The sequence below is a fragment of the Bos indicus x Bos taurus genome, chromosome 1, assembly GCF_003369695.1.
Source record: "Bos indicus x Bos taurus breed Angus x Brahman F1 hybrid chromosome 1, Bos_hybrid_MaternalHap_v2.0, whole genome shotgun sequence".
NCBI lineage: Eukaryota > Metazoa > Chordata > Mammalia > Artiodactyla > Bovidae > Bos > Bos indicus x Bos taurus.
Window position 1 is genome coordinate 139,781,094 of NC_040076.1, and position 13,958 is coordinate 139,795,051.

At 41.1% G+C, this 13,958-nt stretch overlaps 1 protein-coding gene across 1 annotated transcript in view; it reads right to left on the reverse strand.

The window, feature by feature from the left end:
* The window catches only part of DSCAM (DS cell adhesion molecule), an 859,941-nt gene that overhangs the window by 269,876 nt on the left and 576,107 nt on the right, over positions 1–13,958 (reverse strand). The window contains 1 exon segment of the mRNA XM_027551145.1: positions 1,934–2,212. Coding sequence (XP_027406946.1) covers positions 1,934–2,212 — 279 coding nt within the window.

The window sequence follows — 13,958 nt, forward strand, 5'->3', positions numbered from 1 at the left end:
CTACTTGTGAAGCACATCTTCTTTCTCAGGGCTGTATTATCCAACTAGTGATTCAATGTTAATTTCACAGAAGCTTATTTAACATATTTTTTAAAACAGCCACAGAGAGACACTAATCAGATTATGGTCATCTGCATTATCCTGATTGGCTGAGCTCAATTCCAGGTCACTTGACTTTTGCCTTGGTCACAAAGTTCACCTGCCTTTCCTGCAAAGTCAAGCAATTCACAGAACACTCGTGTACATTTTCATCTAGCATTTTTCTTCTCTGACCTGGATCCTTCAGAGTAGATTATATCAGAGTCAGGCTGATTTACTCCCTGTTTTGACCTTTCAAATGATAGTGAGAGTCAGTTCTTCTCATAAGAAAGCATTTGGGAAGCAGTACTGGAGCAGCTTCCATGTTTATGTATCTTCAAAACTGGGAAAAAATCATTGCTCCTAATTTTATTAGTATAAGGCCATTTGTGCCTTTGGTTTGTATCTAATTGAAGGTAGATGTTCTGATTTACTCGGGGAAACTCTTTTTCACAAATACAAAGTTGGTTTCTTCATATGAATTCTAAGTATGCTTCACTTTATTCTGTTGCCAACTAGCCAGAATGGGCATTACTTTTCAGCAGAAAGGAAGGAGAAGTGTCATGGAGACCAGGTGCAAGGTCTGAGAAAGGACTTGGGAATCTACAGCTCAAGAAAGAGTTTGCTCAGATCTACTGACTGTCTTGAAGGTAATGGAATCCATCCCTCTTGATAACTATGATGAGAGCCCTGTGTTAGAGAACTTTAAAATCCTGCATTGGCAGGCAGGTTCTTGGCTTAGATGGTAAAAAATCTGCCTGCAGTGCAGGAGACCTCAGTTCAATCTCTGGGTCAGAAAGATCCCTGGAGAAGGGAATGGTAACCCACTCCAGTATTCTTGCCTGGAGTATCCCATGGACAGAGGAACCTGGTGGGCCACAGTCCATGGGGTCACAAAGAGTCAGACATGACTAAGGGATTTTCACTCACTTTCTTTACCACTAGTGTCACCTGTGAAGCCCCAAAATGCAAATAGTCAACATTAATATAAATCTTTAATTTCATACAATTACTTCTGCAATGTGGGTGAGTATTGTATGGGTAGATGAACACATACACCTCTAGAAGAAGCATGAAATCACAGAACATCCATGCTCCACAGACACTGGAGAACACTAGCTTCTCATTTTGCAGGTAATGCATGTGAACCTTAATGAGAATTAGGAGATCTGGGCAGAGATGTGAAATGAGACTTGAGCTTACATTTCAGGTTCACTGAGAGTCCTAGAAAAATTTTCTGCAAATTAAACTAATTAAACTACCTTCTTTCAATTTTTTCATAAATTTTTGCCATTCTTCACTTAATTTAATAGATGTTTCAGTACCCTTCGCAGATAATGAGAGATTTAATGCTCAACAGAAATGATGAAGAAAAGAAAACTACATTTTAGAAACTAGAAAACAAAAACATATAAAAGCTACCTTACATGTTTTGACTTTAGAAAAACTGTGATATATGATTTTGACAAATAGTATTTTTAAAACCATCAGTCTAAATGATAATACAAAAAGTGCTATAAGGTAAATTCAACACAGCATGTGCTCATGAGCTTTGGGCCTCAACTATCACTGGGTTAATGTAGGGAAGCCCTATTTCAAGAAATATATCCCATGGACCCCACATCTTCATCCACACATTTCTTCTTGGCTAATTTTTGAAATTTCATATTTTAGGTAAATATCAATTAAACCTTGGTTTGGAGTTTAGAGGAGTTCATAGTTGGTTCCTACAGCTGTGTGTGTGTGTGTGTTTGAATGGGAATTCTAGTTACTTTGAATATTTCAAGGAAACACCGTTGACGAGCGTTATTGAGTTTGACTGCATGGATGCCACACAGCCTCAGTCCCTCCTTACCTCTCACAATTAGCTGGCTTTGGTGCTCCACAGCTGCTGCCTCATTGCGGGCTATGCAGGTATAATTCCCATTGTGCATCAGGGAAAGATTGGAAATCCTTAAGGAGCTTGTGAAGTCAATGTTGTCAATGGTCACCCCGAGGCTTGCTGGGATTGGCCGGCCATCTTTCTGCCAGGTGATGGTGATGGGTAAGTCCCCTGAGACCACAACGCACGGGATGAAGACCCGCTGTCCGATGGAGAACCTTGGAAACTCAAAAGGCTGGATAAAAGGTGGAACTGAAAGAAAAGAAGAAGTAATAAAGGAAAGATGATAATGAACTGTCATTACTCTACATTCTCTTTTCTTTAACCCTCTTGCATGACATTGAAAGAGCAATACAAGTCACTGCTACAGCATACACATATATGAACTAGCAGAAGATTTGAAATAGGGCTCTCCTGTTCTTTGAATTTTCTTATTGTTCTAAATGATAAGCATGGGTTAATTTGTATTAATACTGCAGAAAATATGCTTAATCTAATTATTTTGATAAAAATGTTTTAAATTCAATAATCATTTTTTAAAGGAAATACTTCAGGTTCTGCATTTTTCAGTGTAAATGCCTTGAAAGACGGCTTTGGGATTGGCTTTCTCTTGGAAGCTTTTAAAAATGTGTTCAAGAGATTTCTTTCCTGCCTTGCTAATACTAACTTTACAATTACTGTTTTCCCTTCAATCCATTCCACACGTTTTTAGTAAACATACTTAGGTCTATTGAAGAAAGAGATTTCAGTTTTATTATTAAATACTTTTAAAATATCCAATATCCAGCCAATAACAAATGTTAATTTAAAATGTTTATGTTAGGATAATTGCACAGTTACTCAGTTCTTGTTATTATCAGTCAGTAAGTTGTGTCCGACTCTTGGTGACCTCATGGACAATCATGCCAGGCTTCCCTGTCTTCACTATTTCCTGGAATTTGCTCAGATTCATGTCCATTGAGTTTCCTCTGTACCCCCTTAATTTTGCACATTCCTTGCCCATGATCTTATATTATGAACTGGTCCGTGGTCAGTTTTCTGAGTTGAGGAGATGTGCTGCTACTGAAGATAAGGTTATAACCTTCAGCTCAGCCAGCCATGGACACAGCCACACTCCATCTGGAATGCTATGTTTTCATTTAATTTCCCTAATACACTCTTATTTTTCCCTCTTGACTTAGGATCATTCTTCTTGGCAGCTTCCTAGATGGCCTCACAGGGTATCAGCATCATAAAATAGTCAAAATGGCACCAGAGGAGCCAATTTTGGATTCTCCTTTGGTTACTTATTGGTCATGAGGTCATGGGCAACCTGACAATGTGCTCTTCCTATCAGTCTTTTGGGGTAGTTATTCATAGATTATTAAGATTTTAAGCCCATATAACTTAATGTAAGCCACTTATTATGCTAGGTGATTTCATAAAATGAAATTATGAAATAGCAGGATGTCTGCAGAATTTATTCATTAAATCAGTCATAGTTTCATTTCATTATCAACCCAGGGGAGATGTGAGGAATCCAGCTAAGAAACAACTGAATGGAAACCAGTCATTCATTCATTTACTGAAGAAGTGTTTTTTGAGCAGCTACTGCTGCTGCTGCTGCGGCTACATCGCGTCAGTCCTGTCCGACTCTGTGCGACCTCATAGACGGCAGCCCACCAGGCTCCCCCATCCCTTGGATTCTCCAGGCAAGAGCACTGGAGTGGGTTTTGAGCAGCTAGTATGTGCTCAATATTGCACTGTATGTCAGTATGTCAGACAGCAATGAACATGATATACCATCTCTACCCGGTACAGCTGTCATGCATGCATAGTCATAGGCTGCTATGTTAACAAAGCATAGCAGTGGCTTTTCTGTTATTTAGTATTATGGGTTCGATCCCTGGGTTGGGAAGATCCCCTGGAGGAGGCATGGCAACCCACACCAGTATTCTTTCCAGGAGAATCTCCACAGACAGAGGAGCCTGGTGGGTTACAGTCGATGGGATTGCAGAGTTGGACATGACTGAGCAACTAAGCACACGTGCATGCGCGCGCGCACACACACACACACACACACACACACACATGCTTCTAGAGGAAGTGGGAAGTTAGAACTCAGAATTGCAAATACAGCCAGAATCAGTAAGCAGGTGGCTCAAGTTAGACCTTACCAGAGAAACAAGCAAGTAAACAAACAAACAGCCAAAGGTACAGACAAGCATGCTGCTGCTGCTGCTGCTAAGTCGCTTCAGTCGTGTCTGACTCTGTGCGACCCCATAAACGGCAGCCCACCAGGCTCTGCTGTCCCTGAGATTCTCCAGGCAAGAACACTGGAGTGGGTTGCCATTTCCTTCTCCAATGCATGAAAGTGAAAAGTGAAAGTGAAGTCGTTCAGTCGTGTCTGACTCCTAGTGACCCCATGGACTACAGCCCACCAGGATCCTCCGTCCATGGGATTTTCCAGGCAAGAGTACTGGAGTGGGGTGCCATTGCCTTCTCCAACACACAAGCATATTCAGTGTCAAAACTGCTGTGGATACTCAATGTGAAGTTATTAATAGAACTTTGGGTCTGCAACAAGTTGGTCTGATGCTAAGAGACAAAGATCTCAGGATGGGTTCTACCTGGTAATAACAAACCATTGAGTTAGTGCTATTTTACAAATGTAGGTAGTATGGATTTTGTTTCTGTTTTCTCTTTACACTCTGATTCCTCTGTAGCTAAGCCTTGCCTCTGTTCTTGAAAAAAAGAGCCCTTTATCCTGTACAGGCTTCCCTGTAGCTCAGATGGTAATGAATCTGCCTGCAGTGCAAAGGATCCAGTTTTGATCCCTGGGTTGGGAAGATCCCCTGGAGAAGGGAATGGTCACCCACTCCAGTATTCTTGCCTGAATAATTCCATGGACAGAGGAGCCTGGCAGGCTACAGTCCATGAAGTCGCAAAGAGTCAGACATGATTGAGTGACTAACACTCTCTATCCTGTAAATTCTTCCTGCTGTAAGAAGACATTCTCATATTTAATAAATATTGACAGCCTACAACCTGTTTAGATCAAGCTGAATTACGCTTGGTTTGTTCATGGTTGTCATGAGGTGGGGAAAGTGCCAAGCTGTACCAAGAGTGTTTGTATTTCTCTAAATCTTGCCCCAAGTGTCACAAATGTTTATTCCACGTGTAATATTAGCATGTAATAAACTGACATCTTTAAAATAAAAAGTAACTGCATTTCCTCTTCTTTGGTTTCTTTTTGTTTGTTTTTACACAGTGAAAGCAAGACTTTTAATGATGGTCTTGAAAGATGTGGTGTTGGGTGGGCAGGCACCCCTGGGACATTACAGCAAGCACTTTTATCCTCTGGAGCACAGACCCCTCCCCAGTTCCTCACTGGCTGAATATTGTGGGGTTACAATGTTCCCAGACATTACCTAAGTCCCATATTCTTTCTTCTCCCTTCACATCCTAAGTCCATGTTTCTCAACAAAGACTATAGTTTATTTCTTTCCAAACATCCTGTTAGCATAGGGACTCTCCAGGTGTAAGCTGTTAGGTAAGACTAGCTTGCCAGTAATTTTCCAAGACAATTCTTTGGTTTCTTACACACAGAAACCTAGTTGTGAGTCTTCTCAGATGAACCTAGGCACCCATTGCTGGCTGGGTGCTTCTTATCTGAACTGGAGATCATTTTTCTAAGGTAAATCAACTTTGGAGCCAGACTCCGAGTTTAAGTCTGGCTGTGTCATTTTAGTCTGGAGAAGGAAATGGCAACCCACTCCAGTACCCAGGGAAATCCCATGGACAGAGGAGCCTGGCAGGCTACAATTCATGGAGTGGCAATGAGTCCTGCATGACTTAACAATTAGCCCTCTCTCTGTGCCTCAGTTTCCTTATTTGTAAATCAAGGTGGCAGGGTAGGGGGGCTTCTATGAGCAGTGGATGAGTTAACATAGGGGTTAACAGAACTTCACATGCACCTGAATTGGTTGCCTTGCACCAGGCCTTTACTGAAGGGAAAAAACAAAACAAAACAAAAACAACAACAGTAACGGAACACCCAAGTGAAACAAGTGGACAAGGTACAGGACTCCACCTTTCTTATCAGTTATAATGGGAGAGGAAAGAAATAGATAAGGACTTACTTTCTAAACCCCAGATCAAGAAAGAAAGATAAGATAGATACCTTTCAACCTATCTGTTTAATCAGAAAACTATATGGGGTGTAGGCTGTCAATACTCATTAAATATAGGAGTGTCTTCTTCATAGCAAAAGAAACTCACAGCATAGAAAAATGGCATGTGAATATCATTTGCAAAGAATGGAGGCAAGAAGTACCTACACCCATGACTGATTCATGTCAATGTATGGCGAAAACCACTACAATATTGTAAAGTATTTAGCCTGCAATTAAAATAAATTAATTAATTAAAAATAAATAAAAAAATAAAAACAGGAAAAAATGTGTAGTAATGAGTTCTCTGAGGAGTTAAAAACCATAATACATAAAAAATCAATTGGCTATTAAAAAAAAGAAGTAGCTACAGGAGAATCCATTTTTAAAAATTCATGCTTTCCATAATTCTAAAATATCTGTAATTCATTGGTTTATAGAACTCTAGGACATATAATTATAATTTCAGAAATAAATTTCAGAATATTTATCCATAAAGTGACACTGCTGGAAATAAAGACCCCAAAGCAGTGAAAACAAATGTCAGAAAGCCCAGGAATATTACTCAGCCATAAACAAGGAGTGGAATTGTGTCATTTGTAGAGATGTAGATGGAACAAGAATCTTCCATACAGAGTGAAGTCAGAAAGAGAAAAAACAAGTATCATATAGTAATGCATATTTGTGGAATCTAGAAAAATGGCACAGATGAACCAATTTGCAGGGCAGGAATAGAGACTCTGATGTAGAAAATGGACATGTGACTCAGGCAGAGGAGGGTAAGGTGGGATATATACACACACACACTCTATGTAGAATAGAGAGCCAGTAGGAAGCTGCTGTATAGCACAGGGAGCTCAGCTCAGTACTCTGTGATGGCTGGGATGCGGGGGCAGGAGCCTGGTCCGAGAGGAAGAGCACATATGTATTCATACGGCTGATTCATGCTGTTGTTCAGCAGAAAGTAACACAACATTGTAAAGCAATTATACTCCAATTGTTGTTGTTCAGTCGTTCAGTCCTGTTCCACTTTTTGGACCCCCGTGGACTGCAGCACACTAGGCTTCCCTGTCCTTCACCATCTCTCGGAGCTTGCTCAAACTCATGTCCATTGAATCGGTGATGCCATCCAATCATCTCATCCTCTGTCGCCCCCTTCTCCTCCTGCCTTCAGTCTTTCCCAGCGTCAGGGTCTTTTCCAATGAGTTGGCTCTTCATGTCAATAATAATAAAAAAGGAAGCCTAGGCACTAACCCTCACTCACGTCACTCAGAGGACAATCCCTCACTCTGAACATTGTATTTTAAACTTTTGCAGCACTCTTATTATCTCATTTCTTGGTCTCAACTGGATGCTGAGAATTGGCATATTGACAAGGGCTCAGTAAGAAGCCACAATAGGTAAGGTTAATGTGAGGCAGAAACGAAGCATAAATACAAAGAGCAGATGCAACCACAGCACACACAGCAGCTGGCCCAGAGTCTACGCTGGGGCACCCTGCTCTTCACAGCCAGTGTTTCTGCAGTTAATACAATATCAAGGTGCATAATTAAGACTCTTGACTCATAAGCTATTGTTAATATATTAAATGGGGAAAAAATAATACCTAAAATATTTCAGAACATATTTATTTTTAAAAAAGGTATCCAAGATAGTTAAAATTTTACATGATGAGAGGAAGGATTTAGTTCGAGGGAAAAGTCATTTTCCCAGAATAATGCTAACATTAGCTTTGTGACTTCTTGTTTCGCTTGCCACATTACACTGGGATGCACGTTTTTAGTGCAAATTAAATTTTAAAAACCTATGTGTCAAACATGTCACTTCTTACTACGTATGTTGTCTCCTTTGCTTCAGCTGTGAATGCAAGTCTGCTGTAGAAAATGCTCAGAAATATTTGAAAGGGTCCAATATTTTATATTTTTTATTTATAAGATACAAAATTGGAGACAAGAAGTACACCAAGGGGTTCTAAATCTCTTGTAATTATTCTGGTGAAGTCAAATCACCAGCTTTAGGCACATCACTTACTTTATCAGAATCATTGCCTCATTTTCTAAGGTAAATTCTCTGAATCTTATTGATAATGAAACACTGTCGCATTGTAGGAGCAGAAATTATGAATGTAACCTGCAGCAGGTTTTCACATATCCTTCTTATGTAGTTTGTAAATATCTGCTCAAGGTCACTTCTTATCAGTTTTGTGGATTTCATTCTACATAATGGTGTGGGTTCCATTCTCTAATGCTGTGTTAATTTAGACTAAATGTTAATCTAGATTCTTGTTCTTTCTAAATGCATAGCAAGAACATGAAATCAGGCTAATATATTTCTGTCTTGCCCCTCAAAAATTAAATGTATATTCTTTTTCAGAGGGTACAAAACAATTTTTACTTCTCTCCCCCAACCCCACCTGGAGGAGAGTTTATTAAAGCATATTAAAAGAAACATAGTTGGGTGTTGGCCAGTTGTGGGTAGTTTTAGCAGTGTTATCTTGATACAGTCTTCTTTTTTCATTCATTCATTCATTTATTTTATTTTTGGCTGCACTGGCTCTTCCTTGCTGGGCACAGGTTTCTCTAGTTGTGTGAGAGTAGGCCCCCTACTCTCCAGTTACAGTGCATGGGCTTCTTATATGGTGGCTTCTCTTGTTGCTGAGCATGGGCTCTAGCATGTGGGCTTCAGTAACTGTGGTGCACAGGCTTCACTGTCTCAAGGCAAGTGGAATCTTCCTCGACCAGGGACTGAACTTGTGTCCCCTGCATTGGCAGGTGGGTTCTTAACCACTAGACCACCAGAGAAGTCCTTGACCCAGTTTTTTTATTTTTTAACTCTCTGATTCCATTTCTTCACATGTAAAACAATGATGGTGAAACAATTCATAAGAGTGTCAGTGGTGGGCTTTATGTAACATGCGGCCCCAGAGCCCAGGTGGTACACACAGGTAGCTCACTTTAGCATCTTTCCTCCTTTCCTCTTCCTCTTTTTTTTTTTCCTCTTTTTGTCCCAAGGCCCATAATTCACTGGGAAAATCAAATGCATTACATACACGTTGAGACATGTGAGGCTCTTTTTCCATTGCCATATATAATTCCATCAATTCCACATTTTGTCATTCCATTTCTGTAATTGAACTCCATGAGTCTCCATACAAAAGTCTCAGGTTGACAGCTCTCAGTATCAGACTGTTTAAAGAGACTGCCTCAAGCCAAAGTCTTCTGAGTCATGGCTGCAGATACTTTAATTTTCCCGTCTCTTTTTTCTATTCTGTTTAACAAGTCCTTTCTTCCCAACTGTTAAGAAGGTTTTATTTTTTATTTTTTTATAACATCTTATGTGTTTCACAAAATCTCCAAAAATCGCATCTCCTAACACCGCCCATTATGGGCATGCAAATCCCATGGCTGGTCCCTGAGAGTCCAGTCCCAATTACACACCCATTTCAGGGTCTGTATGCCCACCAGGGATGCCTGGAACCTAAGTAGACTCAGGGCTCTGGATGAGTAGACTCATCCAGGTACAAGCTGTGGCCTGAAAACTGTGAGGATGATGAACACGTGTGACTTGTGGGTTGAGCACACTGGTTAATGGACTCTCTACCTATAAGACTGGTTATTGTCCAATTCTGCAACATTGCAGTGTGCTCTCAAGTCTAGAAAAGTAGATCACTGACTGTGTGACACAATCCTCCACTCTGTTCACACAACACCATTAACGTCTTTCTCCATCCACCCCAAGAGCCTGTTGTTCAAGATTCTATAATGAAATGTATGACTCATGTGAATAGAAAGATCTATGTACAGGGCTGTTTCCTAAGCAGAATGACCCAGGAGGCAGGAGACATCGATTTTTATCTTTTTATTATTTTCTACAACTAGTGGAATAAATAGGGCCCTATATAGATACATCTTGATTGCGCAACAGTTTTTGAAAATACCTTTAAGGAGTGATGATGTACCCTGGATGTGTTTACACTTTGCACATGAGACAATCCCAAAGTGATGAATAAAAAGGGAGATCGGTTCAAGACATAACAATGACAAGATGGTGAGACAGGAAGGATGAAGGTGAGGTCCTATGCAGCCTGATTAGCCAAGTGGCCAAGGAAGTTGACAACCTAATTATAATGAATGGACTAAGCAGTACACAGCTGACTGGCCACTACATCTAGAAACTGAGAGTCACACATACTTCCGTCTTGTTCTCAATCTTATCAGCTAATAAATCACTAAATCCCTCAAGATGTTCTTGTCTAAATCTCTTTGTTTATTGGGGTATAACTGTCTTACACTGATGTGTTAGTCTCTGTTGTACAACGAAGTGAATCAACTGTATGTATACATATATCCCCTCCTTCTTGGACCACCCTCCTCCACATCCCAGCCTATATTAACAACCATAGATGTGGAATCTAGAAAAATAGTACAGATGAACCTATCTGTAGGGCAGGAACAGAGATGCAGACGTAGAGAACATGGGTGGACACAGGAGGGTTGGGGGCGGGATGAACTGGGAGATGGGAATGGATGTATGTGCACTGCCGTGTGTGAAACAAAGATGGTGGGGACTCGATGAACAGTGCAGGGAGCTCAGCTCAGCTTGATGCTCTGTGTTCAAACCTCTTTTGAATCAGAATCTTTCTATACATTGCTACGTCAGCTGCCAGAGTTCTCTCTTATCTCGCACCTGTACCAAAGTAACAATTATTTTATTCTCTCTGAAAAGCATTTCTCACATATCCACCAGAAAAATGTTTTGAAATGCAAAGCCCTCTTGAAAACCTCTGAGGAGTCCTAAAGTATAATTTCCAAGACCTTTCACCCAGTCTACAAAACCCTCTGAGATTGTCTAATATATCTATTACTATACCCATCACTTTACTCTTTGCATTCATGTTCTCCCAACAACAAATACTTTCCATACACACATACTATATGCCACATGTCCTAGGGTCCCCGGACTTCTAACTCGTGGATCCACTGAGCCATTTCTCCCCCTGCTGGTAGGGCAAGTTGGGAGATAAAGTCAAGACCTAGGCTTGCTTATTCACGTATGGCCATCAGAAACACTGAACTGGGCAACTTCTGGGTCATTAGCTGCCAGAGCTCTTCCTGGCTCACCACGAATTAGGCTCCAGGTCCTTGGCTCATGCCTGCCAGAGGAGAAGGGCACAGGGCAGAGAACTTTGGGAGGGTCTGATGCAGAAGTGAGGAGGGCATTGCTCGGGGCCAGCAGGTGCTAAGTAAACAGAAGCTTCTGGATGTGCACATAAACATGGGCTGATATTAACTGACACCCAAACACTGACCTAGAAATAAAAAGCAGGAGTGAGCCAGTAGGGTGTTCTCTGGGGCTACTGCTGGGTGGAAGGGCAAAGAAGGAGAGAGGCATGTCCATCTAGGGGGCAGGATGGCCTTCAGGGTCCATCTCTAAATTTCCTTTAGGGAGCTGTGTCTTGGGCATATTTGCAACAGCCCAAACCACATAAAACATACTAAATTAAACAGGTTACATAAACAGGCTAATTGTTTAGCCAGAAATTGAAATAATCACATTAAGTTAAGTAGGAGGCTTGGGTGCATGTGGAGATGTTCACACCCGTGAATTGTTGTAGGCATACTCAAAGGAGCACACATATCTCTGTCAATAGTACTTTCTAAGACAAGTGTCATAGCAAAAACAGTAAACTGGTGTCTCAGAGGTTACTAGCTCTGGCTTCATTCTAAATGATAAACCTTCTCCCTCATGGACAGAAAACAATAATGGGACCAAATCACACACATTTATCCCAATTTCAGAAAGTCCTAGGTTCAAGAAACCTGCCTTGACTTGAAATTGCCTATTTGCAATTGAAATAAACATGCAAAACCACAAACATGAACTTCACAATTCTCACATGAGATGAACCCCTACTGTCCTCGGTCTCCGTGAACTTGTCCTACTGTTGTTAGAACATCATCTGCTGTAGATGTTACTATGATAAAACATATCTTTTCTCAGGTTATATTGTAATTTTCCCAGAGTTGGAACTCTTTCCTTTTCTGGTGTTATCTCCTAATGTGTATTTTTTTCTATGTAGAATTCTGGTCCTTATTTTACTCAGTTGCTTAGTTTCTAAGTTGTATCCAACTCTTTGCAACCCATAGACTCTTCCCCACCAGGCCCCTCTGCCCATGGGATTTTCCAGGCAAGAATACTGGAATGGGTTGTGCCCCTTCCTAATGGAGACACTGTCCCTCGGTGACCCAGCCTCGCTTCCTCTCCCTCAATTTCTCTGATGGTCCCACCTACACCCTTCATCCCAGGTGTCAGCTCCACGCTATGGACTGCCTCATCTACCTCTTCACCCAAAACTCCTTCTCAAGCTTCCTGACTGCATGTTCAGTTGTCTGCTACGATCTTCACCTGGATGTCTCAGAGGATTTCAGATCCCAGCCCAAATGTGTCCTGTTTCCTTTTCATTCAAGCCTCCCCTTCAATTCTCTAGGGCTTCCCTGGTGGCTCAGAGGTTAAAGTATCTGCCTGCAATGCGGGAGACCTGGGTTCAATCCCTGGGTCGGGAAGATCCCCTGGAGAAGGAAATGACAACCCACTCCAGTATTCTTGCCCGGAGAATCCCATGGACGGAGGAGCCTGGTGGCCTACAGTCCACGGGGTTGCAAAGAGTCGGACACGACTGAGTGACTTCACTTTCACTTTCAATTCTCTAGTAAAATCTCCCAGCCGCAAGAAGTTCAGAATAATAAAAGTTATTGAATAAATGTTATATAGAGTAGGATAGAATGGAATGGAATATGATATTCCTAGCTATTCATCTCTCGCTGCCTTCATCTCTCTCTCCCTGGGCTGTGATGTCTAGTTACTCCATCTCTCAGTACCTCTTGCATCTGGCTCTTTTGTTCCTGAGCACACTATCACCATCTTTTATGAAAACTTTTCAATCCTGTCCTAATCGGTCTTTCTCATTCTTTTCCTTCTGCACTGTAATCCATCTCACATACCTCAATCAGATTACTTTTTCTAAGACACTCCTGTAAATCTCTCCGTCAATCATGTTACTGCCTTCAAAATCCTGCAGGAGACACTGAATGCTACAAGACCGGATACTGTCTCTCAAGGTTTGCCTTGAGCAAGTACCCTCTGGTTCAGGAACATTGACTGTGAATGTGAAGGCTACACCCTGTCCCTCTTTCTGTCCCCCCCAACCCACGAGGCCCCATTTCACCCCAACTGGCTTGAAGTGCTATAACTCAACTGCATTGGTACCTCCTTTGGGGACTTTTTTTTCAAGCTGTGCATGCCTCTAATACTCAGCTCCATTTCTCTTGGAAACTGTCTTCTGATTTTAGACTTTCTGTCCAGACCTAGCTAAATATCCATCTCCTCTGCTGTCCAAATAGCTCCCATATATTTCAATGATGACACTGTTTTGAAATCAGTGACTTTCTTATTTCTCTACCCAGCTAGCTGAAACATGCTGTTTCTCATCTTGTGCTCCCTTTCTCAAGGCAGTTGCTCCCTCCCCCAGCATTATGCTTATTTCTTCATCGGTCCTCCCACTGACCCCAATCCTGTGTCAGCAGTGACCATCCTATTATTACTTGATCTCATTAACAGTAGATGCACAGATATTACCTGAATAATAAACAAGTTAAAGAAGTAATAGAAGTCAAAGACATCCTTTGAATTAAACATTTTGATGACAAAGATCTAGTCTAATTACGATCCTATCATGCACTGTGACAAACTTTAGTTCTTATTTGAAATATTAGATGATGTTATTAGAGAAAGGGGGAGCAATTTAATGAAAACATCTTTAGGTAAAGGTGTTTATCATGCATATCTAT